Genomic DNA, 20,162 nt, shown 5'->3' with positions numbered 1-20,162 from the left:
AAACTTCCAGAAAATGGTCACTTTTATATACTTGGGCTTAGTTTTGTATGTTCTTGTTGTTTTGTTTTGTTTTGATTTATTGATTTTGGGGGGCTTAGTTTTGGTTGAATTTTAAAATCACAGGAATTCCTAACTTTCTCTTTATAAAACTGTCATGGTATACTAGCTTTTACCATATGAAGTTACAATATTTAAATCACTATAACAGCTATCGGCTTACAACCTTCTAATGTTATTAGATGACAAAAGAAATCTGTAAGAATATATCTCCAAGAACATCAGAGCTTTACAAAAATTCCATGAAATAATCCTTTATTGTTGTGATTATTTAGGAAACCAAAAGTTCCTTGTATTTAAACATATTTGACCAAGTGTAAGGAGATCATTTCATTGTTACAATAACTTAACCATTAAATTAATGCTTTTGTCAGGTGCAGTGGCTCATGCTTGTAATCCCAGCACTTTGGGAGGCTGAGGCAGGTGGATCGCTTGAGCCCAGGAGTTTGAGACCAGCGTAGGCAACATAGCAAGACCCCATCTCTAGTACAGAAAAAAAAAAAAAAATTGTAAATCAAATAAATTAATGCTTTTGTTGATGATGAATTGATTGACAAACAAGGTGCTAACAAGCGCCATTTAAAACAGTTGCAGAGGGCTGGGCACAGTGGCTCATGCCTGTAATCCCAGGACTTTGGGAGGCTGAGGCGGGAGGATCATTTAAGTCCGGAAGTTTGAGATCAGCCTGGCCAAAATGGTGAAACCTTGTCTCCACTAAAAATATAAAAATTAGCCAGGCGTGGTGGCATGCACCTGTAAATCCCAGCTACTGGGAAACTGAGGCAGAGAATCACTTGAACCTGGGAGGCAGATGTTGCAGTGAGCCAAGATCAAGCCACTGCACTCCAGTCTGGGTGACAAAGTGAGACTCTGTTTCAAACATAAAATAAAATAAAAATAAAATACAGTTGCAGAATGACTGAATAAAATTAATACTGCAGAAAACATTCACAAGTTAGATAAACTTATACGTACCAGCCAAGCCTTGCATAAGGAAATGACAAGAAGTAAGATGCTAAGGGGCTAGAGATGTGCTTCTGTGACAACTGAGAGCCACCTATGAACATTGTCCTTATGTTCCTTTCCAAAGCCTTGTAGATAAAGGACATGGAATCCTGAAATAAAAGAATCATTACAGAAAGTAAAGACACATAGCATAAACAACAAAGCTACTGTTTCCAAAATACTGAACTTGTGTAAAGGAAATGAGTTTTTAGAAGTGCTAAACAATAGAACATTAGTTCCTTTCAGCAAGTAAGATCACTTAGGACAGGCAATTAGGATAGTGAAATCATACCCCCAACTTATGCTGAGGGACAGCAGAGTTATAGCCCGAGATGCTGGGACCAGCATGGCTAGAAAGAGTTACCGCTCTGTCGCCAGGCTGGAGTGCAGTGGCACGATCTCAACTCACTGCAACCTCCGCCTCCTGGGTTCAAGCAATTCTCCTGCCTCAGCCTCCCTAGAAGCTGGGATTACAGGTGCTCGCCACCACACCCAGCTAATTTTTGTATTTTAGTAGAGATGGGGCCTTACCATGTTGGCCAGGCTGGTCTCGAATTCCTGACCTTAAGTGATCCACCTGCCTTGGCTCCCCCAAAAGTGCTGGGATTACAGACATGAGCCACCATGCCCGGTGGACTAAAATTTTTTAAAAGACAAATCTATCCAGGTGCAGTGGCTCACACCTGTAATCCTAGCACTTTAGGGGGCTGAAACAGGAGGGGCGCTTGAGCCCAGGAGTTTGAAACCAGCCTGGGCAACATGGAGAAACCCCATCTCAACAAAAAATACAAAACATTAGCCGAGGGTGGTGGAGCGTGCCTGTAATCCCCGCTACTTGGGAGGCTGTACTGGGAGGATCACCTGCACCCAGGAGGCTGACGCTCCAGTGAGCTGAGATCTCACCACTGCACTCCAGTCTAAGCAACAGAATGAGACCCTATCTCAACAACAACAACAAAAAGAACAAGTCCTTTCAATCTAGAACTTTAATTGTATTTGTATATATGTATATATTTTTAACAAACAAATAAACTGGAACAACACCAGGATGCCAAAGATATCCTCCGGACCGGCCAGGCATGGTGGCTCACACCTGTAATCCTAGCACTTTGGGAGGTCGAGGTGGGCAGATCACAAGGTCAGGAGTTCGAGAACAGCCTGGCCAATATAGTGAAACCCCGTCTCTACTAAAAATATATAAATTAGCTGGGCGTGGTGGTGGGCGCCTGTAGTCCCAGTTACTCAGGAGGCTGAGGCAGGAAAATCACTTGAACCTGGAAGATGGAGGTTGTAGTGAGCCGAGATCGTGCTGCTGCATGCTAGCCTGGGTGACAGAGCAAGACTCTGCCTCAAAAAACAAAACAAAAAAAACAAGATATCCTCCAAACCACACCCAGGTTGAGATGCGACTGTATTTGCTGCCAGACAGGCATGAGAAGTCACATGCAGAGTGCTAAAAGCCATATGCCAGAGAATTTGGGGGACAACAAGCCACTCAGCTTGAGATGTTGAATGGTTCTTAATGCAGTTACTGCAGAGACAAAAGCACAAACTAGAATGGCCCTGAACAAGCTGACCAGATACTAGATCCATCCAAGTTAAGGGGACACAACTCTAAATCTGCCCAAGGGTGACATGAGACCAAACAAGGCTTCCTAGGTCTGCTCCAAAGCAGAGCTCAATTGGCTCAGAGCGTTAAGGCAGCCCAGATGGCTCAGGCTCTGGGAAAGTACAGGGTCTGAGGATCTTTCAGGCATGACTATACCTTCTGCTTTGCCCATTCTAATCTCACTGGCAGACCATGCATAGATTGCTTCATCCTAAAGCCCAGCTCTGACTTGCTCATTCATCTAGGAAGCAATTAATCAGCTCCTACTGTATGCCAGGCACCATGACAGACACTGGGAACATAAAGTCCCTCCTCAGACAATTCATTTTTTTGAAAGGAGAAAATCCAAATATGGCAAGACAAAATGACATGTGCTTTGAGAGAGGTTCCCCTCCCTGATCCAGGACCAGCTACATAATTTAGGGAGACCAGGGCAAAATTAAAACATGCAGCCTTTTGTTAAAAAATTGCTAAAGCCAGGGGCAGTGGCTCATGCCTGTAATCCCAGCACTTTGGGAGGCCCAGGTGGGTGGATTACCTAAGGTCAGGAGTTCAAGACCAGCCTGGCCAACATGGCGAAACCCCATCTCTGCTAAAAATACAAAAAGTAGCCGGGCATGGTGGCAGGTGCCTGTAATCCCAGCTACTCAGGAGGCTGAGGCAGGGAATTGCTTGAACCCAGGAGGCAGAGGTTACAGTGAGCTGAGATGGTGCCATTGAACTCTAGCCTGGGCAACAGAGCAAGACTCTGTCTCAAAAAAAAAAAAAATATGTTAAGAATTTTAATGCAGTGACAGCAGAGCATTAAACCTAAACCAAGCCCTTCCCCAATTCCCAGAGACCCCATTCACAAAGTTGTCTAAATCCTTCTGACATTAAGAGCCCACCACAGTCCAATGCGTACTTAGCTTCCTAAGCCTCTCACAGTGACTCATATTCCTTGTCCTGTGCTCCAGGCAAATACAACTACTCAGATTTCCCAACACCTGAAACTTTCCCAATCCACTAACAGAAATGTACTCTCACTGATGAAATACTATCTACTGTCCAAGGCCTAACTTGAATGTCCCCTCCTCCAGGAAGCCTTCTCTGTCTGATAGCCTCCAAGGTGAAGCTTTTCTCCCTTTTTTTTTTTTTTTTTTTTTTGAGACAGGGTGTCACTCTAGCACCCAGGCTGGAGTGCAGTGCTGCAACCTCGGCTCACTGCAACCTCTCCCTTGCAGGATCAAGCAATCCTCCCACCTCAGCCTCCGGAATAGCTGGGACTACAAGTACACACCACTACGCCCAGCTAATTTTTTGTTATTTTTTTGTAGAGACAGGTTCTCATTATGTTACCCAGGCTGGTCTCAAACTCCTGAGCTCAAGTAATCCACCTGCCTCAGCCACTTAAAGTGCTGGCATTACAAGCGCGAGCTACCACACCCTTTCTTCCTGCTACCCAACGATCCCCTTACCTCACCGTGGTATGTGTTGCAGTCTACTCACATAATGGTTATTTTTGTATTTGTCACTCCTTTTAGACTGAATTTTTTTTTTTTTTTTTTTTTTTTTTGAGAGGGAGTCTCGCTCTGTCGCCCAGGCTGGGATGCAGTGGCCGGATCTCAGCTCACTGCAAGCTCCGCCTCCCGGGTTTACGCCATTCTCCTGCCTCAGCCTCCCGAGTAGCTGGGACTACAGGCGCCGCCACCTCGCCCGGCTAGTTATTTTTTTGTATTTTTTAGTTGAGATGGGGTTTCACCTTGTTAGCCAGGATGGTCTCGATCTCCTGACCTCGTGATCCGCCCGTCTCGGCCTCCCAAAGTGCTGGGATTACAGGCTTGAGCCACCGTGCCCGGCCTAGACTGAACTTTTTTAAGGGTCAGAGTTCATTTGTCTTTCATTTTATATCCCCCAGTAGAGTGTCCTAACAGATAACTTCGTTGATGAATTTCATACACAATGGGGCTATGCAAAGTGAGCCTTCAACATTGTGAACACCTTTGGGACTAAATCCAAAGAAGGACTGGCCGGGGTGCCCAGGGTCCTCTTGACTTGACAGAGACCACTGAGGTGCAGACTCAGGGCATCTTCAGAACAAACCACATATGGATGCCAAGAGCACTTGCTGGCCTGGCACATGCGTAGGCCCAGGCTGGAGTGCACTGGCATGATCATAGCTCACTGTAGCCTCGAACTCCTGGGCTCAAGCAATCCTCCTGCCTTAGCCTCCCAAGCAGCTGTGACAACAGGCACAGCCATCACACCCAGCTCATTTATTTATTTTTGTAGAGACAAGGTCTTGCTATGTTGCCCAGACAGGTCTCAAACTCCCGGCCTCAAGGGATCCTCTCACCTCAGCCTTCCAGCCAACACACCCCACCACAGGTAACTTTCAATGGACAAATAAATACCCAGGGACTCAGCAAAACAAGGTATCTCAAGAAGCAGCATTCCTCTTCCCCAACTTAGAGCAGAAAATTCTTACCGGGGTCCAGGAATTTACACTGAAGAACACTCCTCTTTCGGTATAGTTTATATTCCTGTCAATGTTTTCAGTTAGGGATGAAGTCAAATTTCTGTGAAAATCATTTTTCTGCATTTTCGAGCTGTTGAAGACAAAGAGGAATAAACTGGTTACCACTGAGAAAACAATTAATCCCCTGAAAAACTGAGTTGAAGAATATAGTCATGTTAATCACAGGTTAAAAGACCACAAAATTTTAACATCAGAAGGCTGAAGGAGCAACACAGAAAACAAAATTTTAGAAAAACCTTCATTTCACAAAATCTTTTAGTAAACACATTTCTAAGGCTTAAAAGCCTATCCTTAGAAAAAATATTTCCTATAATATCAGAGCTCTATGGTAGGATTACCATAGAGGCTTCAATTCTTTCCAGATTATGAAAAAAGTAGATATTTCAACATTTCACATAAAAGGGAAAGAAACAGGTGTCAGCTGGTGGGGAAACTGGTATGTAGGCATACCGATGTATTCATTCATTCATTCATTCATTCATTCATTCATTCATTCATTTATTTATTTGAGACGGAGTCTTGCTCTGTCACCCAGGCTGGAGTGCAGTGGCGTGATCTCGGCTCACTGCAACTTCTGCCTCCTGGGTTCAAGCAATTCTCCTGTCTCAGCCTCCTGAGCAGCCTGGAACTACAGGCATGCACCACCACACCTGGCTAATTTTTTTTGTATTTTTAATAGAGATGGGGTTTCACTACGTTTGCCAGGCTGGGCTCGAACTCCTGAGCTCAGGTGATCCACCTGCCTTGGCCTCCCAAAGTGCTGGAATTATAGGCGTGAGCCATCGCGCCCGGCCAGCATACTGATTTATCTTCAAAGACATGCTACAATTAATTATACAATAAAAATACATTTTCACATTCAGATATGTCAACCAGCCATAAAGCAGATGACTCAGGGAGCCAGAGAGGCTTCAGAAATGACTGAAGTAGGGAGTGGACAACAGCCGTAAGTGACAGGACCCTGGGCACGACACCAACTAGTGTCAGGGTTCTGACAACCCGAAGAAAGATTGCAAGCCTAATCGAAAGGTGTCCAATGTGATTAAAAAACAACAAAAGTATGTTGAAGGAATGGTTTGCTAGGAGAAAACAAACAAACAAACAACAAACCTTATCCAATTCAAATAGAACAAACAATGAGGACTTCACTGAGCCCTTTCTGTGTAATTTTCATTCTTCCAAAGTGCTAAGATCATTCCTCTCAGCACCTTTCATTGCAATACTCTATTTTTTAGTATCTCACTCTTGACCATCCTTAAATATCTCGGTTAAGCCATCACTTCTTCAAGGAGAGCTCTCCTGTGCCCACGCCAGGACGCTCTGTGGCAAATCCCCAGAGCACCTTGCATTTTTTCTTCCTAACACTTAACAATGTCCACAATTACTTGTTTAGTACTTTCCAGGCCATATACCTGAGTGCAGGAACTGTTTCTGTCTTGTTCACAATGATATCTCTAGTGCCTGAACCAGTTCCTGGCACCTACCGATTAAAAAATGATATTTTATTGTTTGTACTATTTTATTGTTATATTTTATTAATAATAAATATACATGTATTTATAATATTAATAACTTATTAAATGAATGCATACATGACTGGTGATTGGTACCTGACTCCAGCAGAAAATATCATTTCTTAAAATACAGATCAGGCCTCTGGCCCTTACCACAGAGGGCTTCTCCCCACACTGTCTCACTGATAAATACATTTTCATGGTAAAATCTGGGTAAAGTTTATGAGTAAGACAATAATATTGATAGTTATGATAATACTAACTACATTTCTTTTTTATTTTTTTGAGACAGGGTCTCACTCTGTTGCCTAGACTGGAATGCATTGGTGTGATCTCAGCTCACTGCAGCCTCAACCTCCTAGGCTCAAGCAATCCTCCCACCTCAGCCTCCCAAGTAGCTGGGACTACAGGCACACATCACCATGCCTGGCTAATTTTGTTCATTTTTTTGTAGATATAGGGGTCTCACTATGTTGCCAAGTCTGGTCCTGAACTCCTGGACTTAAGGGATCCTCCTGCCTCAGCCTCCTAGAGTGCTAGGATTACAGGTATGAGCCACTGTGCCCAGCCACTACCTACCATTTAATGAGCAACTCAATATGTGCAAATTTCTTTACATCCACCACTGCATGTCATCCACACCATAATTCTGGAAGTGCTGATGTGTTTTTTCCATTTTGCAAAAGGAGGAAGCTATAGCTCCAAAAATCAAGCAGCTTCTTTAAAAATCACACAGCTGCAAGTGACAAATCTGGAAGCTGAACCTACAGCTGTCTCTCAACAAATCCCATGTTCTCAACCTCTATAGGGGATCCCCTTCAGGTGAGATGTCCTTTTTCTCTGAACAATTTTGGAATCCACTTACCCCTGGGTGTGGTTTTGCTGGCCACCACATGCAATGAACAGAGGGTTCTCAGGTAGGCTGCAGTCACTGAGGAAACAGTCAAATGAGTTAGGCATTTGTCTACCTCATAAGCATGAATTTTACCGAGAATCCGTAGTGCGCTTCAACCATCTCCCAAAGGCTTATTCATTATCTAGCCAAACAGGACCAAGTAAGAGCCCATGTTCTCCCAGAGAGGGTGGATAGGCTGACAGCTGTCACTATCATGGTAATCCAGGCAGCCCCACACTGCCAGTCACCCCAGACTCAGCCTTTCTCTTCCCTCCCCACTCCACCTGCTGAGCTGTTCCACACTAACACGAAACGTCTCAGAATTTGAGACTGTGATCAAAACTGGTTCCCAATTATGTCACCCTCTGCCCAATTATACACATTTATGCCTAAATGTGTCAGAATTTCTCCATTTCATTTCTTTAAAAAAAACCATAATTTCAATAATTAAATAGCTAACGAAGGATCCCCTTTTACAAGTGAAAAAGCTTCTGAGAATGTAAGAGATAAACTCTTACATCGGGGGAGGCTTTCCCCCAACACTGAACAGAAGCATTGAGGAAGTAGGTATTAACATAAGAAGAGTATTCTGGAATGAAGACTATCTTAAAAAGATGTGTATGGAGGTCACTGAGGGAGGCTGGCGTAATACAGAAGTAATGTGGAGTGTAGGGATGAGGAAAATTAGCTGCTGAAAAAGGAATTCCAAAAGGAGGTGGGAAAAAGCTGAAGGCAAACTCTTCCTACCAAAACATTTCTCTAGCTAGGTTTGAGCTGAGGAAAAGGTTCTCTCTTTGAACCTTTTCTTCTCCACCACAGGATGCAGAAAGCAGCCTTACGGCGTTAGCACTGTACTTTCAAATAGAGTTTGAGGTGAGTAGAGTTCTGGCTGGGAATGTAACAACCACTATTTCATTGCTTTTTTGGGAAAATATACCGTAAGTTCCAAATAACATAAGTGAGTTTTGGAAGATAACCTGTCATTAGTAAGCTGGAAAATGCCCATTAATATGAGCATATATGTGTTTTCCTTTCTGTTATGAATTTTTTTGTGTTGTCTCTTTTTGGAGACTTCTCTGAATTTCCCACAAATTTTCATAAATTCTGATGAATCTTTCTTTGTATATGTATGCAAAGAAGCAATCAACTCATGGAATTTTATACCTTGGTAAATTAGAACAGGGATCAAGAGACAAGAAATATGTTCTCAATTATCTTTTCTTAATGAAAGAATAAGGTCCAGCTATACAGCTTTCCTTAGCTACTTGGAGAACCAAATCAAAAATGAACACCAAAAAAATGTTTTCCAGTTTGGATTATAAAAAACAAATAAGTGCAGGTCAATCACTCAGACATGCCCATATGTTATGAGTCCTTCCAATATAAGCTTTGCTTCCTTCTAATAATAATAATAGTAACCAACACTTAGTAAGTGCTTACTCTATACTAAATCCTTTACATGACTGATCTAATTTACTCCTCACAAAAATCCTATGATGAAAATAGTATTGCTGTCCCAATTTTACAGGTGAGGAAATAAGATTTTGGAAGGTTTAGCAACTTGTTCCAGATAACTCAGCAGTGAGTGGTAGATCTCTTAAATTCTGTACAACCACAGCAGTATGCACCTAAAAACCCACGTCCGCAGGATAGCTTGGGGATTTTAGTTGAGGTTTATTTCACTATTAAAAGTGGCATTCATATGAGATTGCTATCCCTGCCAAATTGTTACTCACTGAGTGTTAAAAACAAGTTTATTATGTACCAAGCTAAGGTCAAATTTGTCATCAAAGGGAATTCTGTTTCAAATCAACACAACACGTAATTATGGTTAACATTGTTTGGATACTAGCAAATGTTCATAAGGGTAAAGGATCATCACCCAGTATAATATTCTAGACCTACGTTCTGTAGGCCATTCCAACTTACAAACAGCCAACTCTGCTATGATCCTGACCTGGAACAGTCTCCCAGGCACAGGTCCTGCCCAGAGAACCCTCTTTCCCACTGCTGGTGGTACAGCCTAAGCTTCCCACTCTGCCCTTTCCCTGATTCAGGGGCTGCCCCGTGCTTCCTAGCAACACCCACATCTCAACCTGGTTCAGGTCAGCAGTAGGGAGAGGCTCCAAGTCCAACAGTATGGTCAGAAATGGGTTCTCTGGGCCAGGCGTAGTGGCTCACGCCTGTAATCTCAGCACTTTGGGAGGCAGAGGTAGGTGGATCACTTAAAGTCAGGAGATCGAGACCAGACTGGCCAATGAACATGGCAAAACTCTGTCTCTACTAAAAATACAAAAATTAGTTGGATGTGGTGGTGCGTGCCTATAGTCACAACTACTCAGGAGGCTGAGGCAGGAGAATCACTTGAACCTGGGAGGCAAAGGTTGCAGTCAGCCGAGATCATGCACTGCACTCCAGCCTGGGCGACAGAGGAGACTCTGTATCAAAAAAAAAAAAAAAGAAGAAGAAGAAAAAAGAAAAAAAGAAATGGGTTCTCCAGTCAGGCATGGTGGCTCATGCCTGTAATCCCAGCACTTTGGGAGTCCGAGGTGGGTGGATCACTTGGATTTCAGGAAGTGGAGACCAGCCTGGACAACATGGGAAAACCCCGTCTCCACCAAAACTACAATTAGCCCGGTGCGGTGGTGTGAGCCTGTGGTCCCAGGTACTCGAGGCTGAGGCATAAGAATCACTTGAGCCCAGGAAGTGGAGGTTGTAGTGAGCTGAGATCGTGCCACTGCACTCTAGCCTGGGTGACAGAACAAGACCCCATCTCAAAAATAAAAAACAAAAACACATGTGCTCTTACAAAAAAAGAAAAGAAAAGAAAAAGAAAGAAATGGGTTACCAGAAGAACCTTGGCTCCCTCTGATCTAGGGGTGGTGTAAGACTGTGAGAGTCTAATGATCTACTACAGCTAGAAGTGGGGACAATCACAGTGTACTTGATCTATATTTGGGCTGAGTTTATGATTAACACTTGTCCTGAGCATGCTTAGGAGAAGAAAAGGAACTGGAGGTTCAGCAGCTATCCCATCTGGGCTAGATGTCAAATTTCAACAGAATGCTTTACAAATGCATTTATTTTTCATTTTGTGTTGGAGTGTGTGGCGGGGGTATGTAGCTATGGCTCTGTTTGCTTCTGTTTTTTTTTTTTTAGTATTAGATGAGGTATCCTTTGACACCCTCAAACCCTGAGAGTGTAGTCAGGGTGGAGAGGTGTGTCATCACATCACTGCTGCTGGCTACAGCAAGAACACAGCCACTCTGGGACTTGCAGGTACAGTGGCTCACACCTGTAATCCCAGCACTTTGGGAGGCCAAGGCAGGTGGATCACTTGAGGCCAGGAATTTGAGACCAGCCTGGCCAATATGGTGAAACCTCATCTGTACTAAAAATACAAAAAACTTAGGCAGGGATGGTGGTGCACACCTGCAGTCCCGGCTGATTAGGAGGCTGAGGCACGAGACTCCCTTGAATCTGGGAGGCAGAGGCTGCGGTGAGCCAAGATCGTGCCACTGTACTCCAACCTGAGCAACAGAGCAAGACTGTTTCAAAATAAAAAGAAAGAAACAAATGGAGCACACCTATGGAGACTGATTCCTGCCTGGCTGAGCCATTTCTCACAGACCCCAAATTTTGCAATAACTGTCTCTCTATTTCTAAAACACAAGTGGCATCAACCAAGCCAACTGGATGGGAACCAGCCGGGTTTATAAGATTACTGAGTTTCCATTCTTTACCTCTTTGAATAGGTTAAGAAAGCACTTCATGAGATTATTTTGTTTTGTTTGTATGTGATCAGTTGAAAAACCTGAGAGTTATGTTGGGGGATGGGGTAAAAAGGTAGGGACTCATTGGTAATAGAAACAGAATATGAATTCACCTGGTCCCATTCTCCAACATGAAGCTCGTTAGATGGTAAATATTAGTGGACCAAAACGCCATATCATCCAGTCCTCCAAGAAAATACTCTTGGAATTGTTCCACCAAAAATGGGGACTTTGTAGAGTAAGAGGGATATAACTATGGCAGAGAGAAAGAAAAAATAAAATACATACGGTACTATTCCTGGTATCTTTATAATCCTTTAAGACTGGGAAGAATGAAGACTTTACCTTGGAAACAGCTAGCATCTCACCATACCTGCAATATAAACAATAATTTTGGCTGTGAATTGCAGTTTCTAACAGAGAAATGAAGCAAATAACGAAGAAAAAGTTCCATCCGTCCTTATCCACTGTCCTGCAACTGCCTTTGAATAATAGGCAGAATCCATAAATCCGAAATCCAGTCTCAGGAAACAAAAACATAAAAACTGTGCTAAGGAAGTCACAACAAAATCAGCTGCAGATTGTCCTCTGAGTTACACTTACATTTCTAAGAACTGGATATGTGAACAATCAACAATTACATTTTCAGTGATGACTTCTCGACCATAGAGTTTCTCATAAATTCCCAGCAGATCTTTGACTGGCACATACCTGAAAAATGCAGAATAATGTATGAGTTGTTTTGATTCCGAAGCTGAAAATAGTAACAGCAGCAGCAGCAGCAGCAGCTACCAGTTATTCCATGATTATCTTGTGCCAGGCACCATGTAAAAGTCTTTACATGCACTAGTTATTTAATCCTAGCAATGACATCAGGTGGTTAGTGCTATCACATTCCCATTTTACATAAGAAGAAATGATTAAGGCACAGAAAAGCTAAATAATTGGCCCAATGATGAAGAGCAAACTGGAAACTTAATCAAACATTTATGTAGGTATACTCAGATTGGAAACTGTAACAAACAAAAGGAGTGGTTAATTTTGTGAATTCAGAGTTCTTTCGAGAAGTAATTTAAAGTATTTTCACTGTTTCAAGTTGAATGGAAAAGAAAAATTATTTTAAAAACACTATTATAAAAATGCCTCCTCACCCTGACATCTTAATTTCAGAGTATACAAAGTATACAAAAAAGTATAACAAATTATAAAAGTATTGTGAAAGGAAAATAAATCTCAGAACCCCAAAATCACTAAACTAAAGGGAAAAGTCAAGCTGGGAACCGCATAGGGCAAACCTGCCTCCCAATCTATTCCTGTGTGTGTGTGTGGTTTTTTGTTTTTTGTTGGTTTTTTTTTTTTTTTTTTTTTTTTTTGGAGATGGAGTTTCACTCTTGTTGCCCAGGCTGGAGTGCAATGGTGCAATCTCCATTCACCACAACCTCCGCCTCCTGGGTTCAAGCAATTCTCCTGCCTCAGCCTCCCGAGTAGCTGGGATTACAGGCATGTGCCACCACGCCCGGCTAATTTTATATTTTTAGTAGACACGGGGTTTCTCCATGTTGGTCAGGCTGGTCTCGAACTCCCAACCTCAGGTGATCCATCCGCCTCAGCCTCCCAAAGTGCTGGGATTACAGGCGTGAGCCACCGCACCGGGCCCTCCCAATCTATTTCTAAGTGAGATTAAAAAGCTACATACCTCCCTCACAATTTGCCTACAAGGAATTAAAAGATTAAAAAACTACATGCCTCCCTCACAATTTGCCTACAAGGAATTAGAAGATTAAAAAACTACATACCTCCCTCACAATTTGCCTACAAGGAAATTCCTGTGGGCAAAGGACAGAACTCAAAAATCATCCCTCTGCTCACCTGAGACAAATGTATATCTGATTGCTTCCTTGGCCTAATTGTTTCACTAAACCAGACTACAGCATAAGTAACACTATTCCTGTAAATTGTATATTCAGTGAAAGGCTAATTGGAAACCAGGAGGAATGTCTTGTATCTACGATGACCTGGAAGCCTCCTCCCCCGCTTTGAGTTGTCCCGTCTTTCTGGACTGAACCAATGGACATTTTAGCTATTTAATTTTTTTTTTTTTTTTTTGAGATGGAGTCTCACTCTGTCACCCAGGCTGGAGTGCAGTGGTGCAATCTCAGTTCACTGCAACCACCACCCTTTAAGTTCAAGCAATTCTCCCACCTCAGCCTCCCAAGTAGCTGAAACTACAGGCATGCACCACCATGCCTGGCTGAAACAATTAACCTGTAAGGGGACTGAACCCGCAACCCTGGTGTCATTAGCACCACACTCTAATCAACTGAGCTAACTGGCCAACAGCCATTTCACATATATTGATTGATGTCCCATGTCTCCCTAAAATGTATAGATAACCAAGATGTGCTCCAACCACCTTGGGCACATGTTGTCATCAGGATCTCCTGAGGCTGTGTCATGGGTGTGTCCTTAATCTTGGCAAAACAAACCCCCTAAATTGATTGAGACTTGTCTCAGATACTTCTTGGTTTACAGTATAAAGCAATGAAGAGAATTCTAAATCAGGCTTTTGGTTCACAAATATTAGTTATTTCAGTAGGAAAGAGCAGCATTTAAAAATCAGATTTATACTGAATCATCTTTTAATTTAAAAATTCTCAGAATAAGCAAGATAAAAATCACAACCAACAAAATCTAATTTCAGTAGGTTTTTTTTTAGTAGGTAAAAGAAAGACACAATTGAGAGACTCATTTTTTATTTTATAAGAGCGCTGGAATGGCATTCCCAATGAAAATAGCTTAAAAGGTCAGACAAAATAACAAAAAATATTTTTTTAAATGAATCACCAAGCTAGCAGGACAGCAGAAATTTTTCAAAGACCAAAAACAACTAGTAACAAAAAAACCCTGGGAGGTAAGCAAATGGGACAACCAGCTTTTGCCCTGAGAACATGTGCCACACCCTACACTTTAGGTTTGGAACCTGGATGGTTTTGTTTGTTTGTTTGTTTGTCTGAGACGGAGTTGGAGTCTCACCCTGTCATCCAGGCTGGAGCGCAGTGGCATGATCTCGGCAGCTCTTAACTTGAGCCTACTTATTCTAGCATCATGGAATATCACCAAACATGACCAGTATAACTCCAGTCATATCTGATAAAGGAGACTCTAATGCAGCAACTATTATTAGAGATAAAGAGGGTTACTGCCTCACAATAAAAAGCTCAGTTCACAAGATAACCTTTTGAAATTGAATGTACCTAACAATATATCTTCAAAATCTTTATAGCAAAGCAAACTTTGACAGAACTAGAAGAAATTGAAAAATCCACTCTCATGGGGGAGATTTTTAAAACTAATTTCTCTCTTAATAATCAGTAGATCAACCTGATAAAAAGTAAAGAAATAAATAGTGATGCTATCTTACTTATACCTTACAAATCTTTTTATTTAAGTGGTAATTTGTTGTTTTGTTGTTGTTGTTGAGATGGAGTTTTGCTCTTGTCTCACAGGCTAGAGTGCAATGGCATGATCTCAACTCACTGCAACCTCCGCCTCCCAGGTTCAAGTGATTCTCCTGCCTCAGCCTCCTGAGTCACTGGGATTACAGGTGCGTGCAATCACACCAGGCTAATTTTTGTATTTTTAGTAGCAATAGGGTTTCACCATGTTGGCCAGGCTGGTCTCAAACTCCTGACCTCAGGTGATTCACCTGCCTCGCCCTCCCAAAATGCTGGGATTACAGGCATGAGCAGCTGTGCCTGGCCTCAATATTTCAAAATTGTTAATTTTCCAATTCATTTCTAGATTCAATGAACACTTAATCAAAATTCCACCAAAGTTTTTCTTGGAACATGACAACTTCAGCCTAAATCTTATTTGAAAGAACAAAGGCAAAGAATAGGCAGGGTACTTTTGAAGAAAAAGGACTGGTTAAAAGATCTGCCCTACCAGGGGCCAAGACTTATTATAAAGCTATAGCAACTAAAATAATCAGTATTGTTCAGGAACCAAAAGGACACAACAGAAAGCCCAGACACTGACCCGTACATACACATACTATTTTAATTTACAACCCAAAGGGGGTGCAGTGGCTCACACCTGTAATCCCAACACTTGGGAGGCCAAGGTAGTCAGATCGCTTGAGCCCAGGAATTCAAGAGCAGCCTGGGCAACATGGCAAGACCCCATCTCTTACAAAACATTAAAAAATTAGCCAGGTGGAGGCTGAGGTGGGAGGATCACTTGAGCCTGGAAGTTGAAGGTTGCAGTGACCCAAGATTACACACCACCACACTCCAGCTTGAGCAACAGAGCTAGACTGCTCAAAAAAAAAAAAAAAAAAAAAAAAACAAAAAAAAAAACACCACACATACACAAGACAGAAAGAAAAAGGAAATTAAAACAGAAACGGTATTGTAGATCAGTAAGGAAGCAGTAGACTATTGATAAATCATTCTGGGACAATCCATTATCTCCAGAGGAAAAAATAAAAGTAGATTTACATTTCAGAACATACAAAAAATTAACTCCAGTTAAATCAAATATATACAGCTAAGAAACACAACTATAAAAGCTTTAAAAGTCTATGTAAAAGAACAACCATTTGCCCTCAAGGTAGAAAGGTTTTCTTTTTATTTATTTATTTATTTATTTATTTATTTATTTTTGAGACAGAATCTCACTCTGTTGCCCAGGCTGGAGTGCAGTGGCACGATCTCGGCTTACTGCAAGCTCCGCCTCCCAGGTTCACATCATTCTCCTGCCTCAGCCTCCTGAGTAGCTGGGACTACAGGTGCCCGTCACCGCAACTGACTAATATTTTTGTATTTTTAGTAGAGACAGGGTTTCACCATGTTAGCCAGGACGGTCTCAAGCTCCTGACCTTGTGATCCACCTGCCTTGGCCTCCCAAAGTGTCTTTTTTTTTTTTTTTTAAGAGACAAGGTCTCACTCTGTTGCCCAGGCTGGAGTGCAGTGGTGCAGTCATAGCTCACTGAAGCCTCAAACTCCTGTGCTCAAGTGATCCTCCCACTTCAGCCTCCTGAGTAGCTGGGACTACAGGTACCGTGCCACTACACCCAGCTAAGAATGGATTTCTTAAATAAGACATCAGAAGTACAGATTACAAAGGAAAAACTGATATATTCAACTACATGAATATTAACAAATTCTGCTTGTCAAGATACACCATAAAGTAAGTGAAAAGACACACCACAAACTGTGAGAGACATTTGTAACAATTAAGTGACAAACTGACAAGACAGTAGAAGCCAGAATATGTAATACTTACAAATAAAAGGATAAGCAACCCAACAGAAAAATAGACTGAAAACTGGAAAAAGTTTTCACTTAAAATTAAACACAAATGATCCATAAAATTGAAGAAAAGTTTGACCTCATTAGTAATCTGGGAAATTCAAATGGCAGCCTTAATGAGATACCATTACACACAAACAGGCTGGAAAATTTTAGCAGCTGGACAATACTAAGTATTGGAGAATGCAGAAACAGCAGAACGATTATACAAAGCTGATGGGAGCATAAGGTGAGATGATGATTTTGAAAAAGTAAAGTTAAACTATGACTCAGCAACTCCATTCAAAATTGGGTAGAATTCAAGTTTTCAAAGAATCTACTTAGACTATGCTAATATGCAGTTTTGCTTTTCAAAATTTACCAGTGCAGAAGACTTCTAATTATACTGTAAGTTATATTTTCTAAGAAAAAGAGTTGGTTCTAAATGCCATTTAGATATCACATATTTAAATGTACATTGCTCTTACCAGCGTCGTGCAAGGTAATTAAAATTAAATTCAAACTGGCTCAACACATCTCCTCCTAGGGTATGAAAAAAATATTGACATTTGGTGGATTAGTGACAAACATAGCATGCATCTTTCAACATGAGGTCTGACAAGTCAGATTACTAGTTTTTCACATTATTACATGTTTTTGTTCATTGTTTTAGGTAAAGGCATGCTTTTTTTTAAAGAAAAATTATCTTTTAAAAATCTTAGTGAAACATATACATTAAGAAAGAATTAGCCATATAACCAAAGGTGATTTTTGTTTTACTTTAAGGAAATATCTACCATAAGTGTTTCTTTTAATAAACACCATTCACCACCTAGTTTAAATATTTAAAAGTAATTTACTACTACAGACAAAAGGTGGAATTTAATAAAGCTAAAGTATTAGGAGAGTGGGAGACACTAGCTAAGGAATTTTAACCCAATGTATAAGTAAAGTTTTTCTAAAGTTAAGACATGTCAACAACAAAATGTAGAGTTTTTTAACAAAAAAACACACATAGACACAAGTTTGTAGAAATACATCTCTATGTTAAATGAGGTACATCTCTACTATATATGAACTGCAACATTAAATAGAAAATACATGCAACAGGCAAAATATTAAAGACACACATATTTAAAGCACAGTGGTGATGTCATTATAAGTGAACTATACCACAAGGAGAACATTAAGCAAATGGAAATAAACGGTACCAAAATCACCAGCTGAATGAGCCTCAGAATAGGAGCCGTGAAAATCAATCTGAGAAAGAAAGAGAACCATCTGGTGTGTATTACAAATTGTAGCCCCAACTCTTACTCCCACAATCAGGCAAGTGGTGGGAGATGACAGCTAACTCAATGGACTGCTGAGGATGCATTATAGATAGACTCAATTTTCACACTAACATTTTATTAGTTAAAAAAAAAAAAAAAAGAAAAAAAGAAAAAGGCAGGGTGCAGTGGCTCATGCCTGTAATCCCAGAACTTTGGGAGGTTGAGGCGGGTGGATCACCTGAGGTCAGGAGTTCGAGACCAGCGTGGCCAACATGGTGAAACCCCGTCTGTACTAAAAATACAAAAAACTGGCCGGGCATTGTGGCGGGTTCCAGTAATCCCAGTTACTTGGGAGGCTAAGGCAGGAGAATACTTGCACCTGGGAGGCAGAGGTTGCAGTGAGCCAAGATTGTGCCATTGCACTCCAGCCTGGGCAACAGGAGGGAAACTCCATCTCAAAAGAAAAAAACTTTATGTGTGTGTGTGTATATATATATGTATACATATGTGTGTGTATATATATGTATGTATATATGTGCGTATATACATATGCAGCTGAGTTGGATACATATGTCTGGTAATAAAGCTACTACAGACAATTCTGCCTTATAGGATATATAAAAAAATCTCTGAGTTGAAGTTGAAACTTCTAACATAATGTAATTAACATAAATTAAGGACTAGGGGGCCATCCAGAGGCTAAGTCATCACGTAAGATCACAATTTTCAGTTTGAGGACATGACATTTTCATATAGAAAGCTAAAAAGAAAGAGAAAAAGTCCAATAAAGTAGAAGTATTACTTTTAAATAGAACCAAGTGGCAGGTATTCATATCCTTATTAAGATATATGGCTTAAAGAAAGGATAAGATTTCTCAAATATTTTTGTAACTAAGACAAAACATCACATCTATTACTGTTTTCAGTACACACTAGCCACTCTGCTGTTGTGGATGAATCTACCCAGTTGGCAAGAAGAATAAAAGGAATGAATTGGGCCGGGCACAGTGGCTCACGCCTGTTATCCCAGCACTTTGAGAGACCAAGGCAGGCAGATCATGAAGGTAAGGAGATCGAGACCATCCTGGTCAACATGGTGAGACTCTGTCTCCACTAAAAATATAAAAATTAGCTGAGCATGATGGCGCGTGCCTGTAATCCCAGCTACTCAGGAGGATGAGGCAGGAGAATTACTTGAACCAAGGAGTCAGAGGTTGCAGTGAGCTAAGATTGCACCTTCGCACCACTGCATTCCAGCCTGGCGACAGAGCAAAACTCCATCTCAAAAAAAAAAAAAAGGAACAAACTGGAAAAGATGGGACTCTAACTTAACACTGCTTTGGGCAGAAGTCTGAATAACCTAACATTTTCCTTTCTTCTAAAACAGTCACGTTTTGATCTTAGGTGTGGCAGTATCACTCCCATAAAGTAATTCCCCATAAAGGGTTGTACTCACAGCTCCCATGGTCCTAAGGAATCCTTGTTCAATGCCCAGACTATGCCAGCTGACATCTGCTACCATATGAGAAGTAATTCCAAACAAGAAAGCTACCAGTTTCTCTGTGTCCTGCCAAACAAGCAAATTAGAGTCATGTGTGTTTGGGTGATTTTATAATAACAATCCTATTAAAAGTTTTAATAAATAGAAATTCATTTATGTTATTGAGACTTAACAAAAAATTTCAGGCAAGTACATTGCAGTTTCTAGTTATTAAAAACCATGTAAGAGACCGGGTGCAGTGGCTCACGCCTGTAATCCCAGCTACTCAGGAGGTTGAAACACAAGAATTGCTTGAACCTAGGAGGTGGAGGTTGCAGTGAGCTGAAATTGCGGCACTGCACTCCAGCCTGGGCGACAGAGCAAGACTCTGTCTCAAAAATAAAAAACCACACACAGGCCGGGCGCAGTGGCTCACGTCTGTAATCTCAGCACTTTGGGAGGCCAATGCAGGTGGATCACGAGGTCAGGAGATCGAGATCATCCTGGCTAACATGGTGAAACCCCGTCTCTACTGAAAATACAAAAACAAAAAACAAAAAAAAGTAGCCAGGCGCGGTGGCGGGCGCCTGTAGTCCCAGCTACTCAGGAGGCTGAGGCAGAAGAATGACATGAACCTGGGAGGTGGAGCTTGCAGTGAGCCGAGATCACGCCACTGCACTCCAGCCTGGGCAACAGAGCGAGACATAGTCTGGAAAAAAAAAAAAATACCCCCCCCCCCCCAAACA

General features: G+C 41.5%; 1 protein-coding gene across 9 annotated transcripts in view; it reads right to left on the bottom strand.

Annotated features, from left to right (window-relative positions):
- GPLD1 (glycosylphosphatidylinositol specific phospholipase D1) overlaps positions 1 to 20,162 on the bottom strand; it is a 68,161-nt gene that overhangs the window by 28,932 nt on the left and 19,067 nt on the right. For 5 of the 9 annotated variants that reach the window (XM_015449848.3, XM_045390563.3, XM_074038788.1 and 2 more), the window contains 9 exons: positions 19,393 to 19,503; positions 17,874 to 17,922; positions 17,151 to 17,205; positions 11,975 to 12,082; positions 11,717 to 11,744; positions 11,485 to 11,624; positions 7,569 to 7,634; positions 5,139 to 5,259; positions 1,033 to 1,172 (listed from right to left, as the gene is read on the bottom strand). In XM_015449848.3, coding sequence (XP_015305334.2) covers positions 1,033 to 1,172; positions 5,139 to 5,259; positions 7,569 to 7,634; positions 11,485 to 11,624; positions 11,717 to 11,744; positions 11,975 to 12,082; positions 17,151 to 17,205; positions 17,874 to 17,922; positions 19,393 to 19,503 — 818 coding nt within the window. The other 4 variants (XM_074038787.1, XM_074038791.1, XM_074038786.1 and 1 more) reach the window with 3 other exon arrangements.

The sequence above is a fragment of the Macaca fascicularis genome, chromosome 4 (assembly GCF_037993035.2).
Source record: "Macaca fascicularis isolate 582-1 chromosome 4, T2T-MFA8v1.1".
In the NCBI taxonomy this organism is placed as follows: Eukaryota; Metazoa; Chordata; class Mammalia; order Primates; family Cercopithecidae; genus Macaca; species Macaca fascicularis.
Note: the sequence above shows the minus strand (reverse complement) of the source record. Positions and strands in the feature narration are given on the sequence as shown.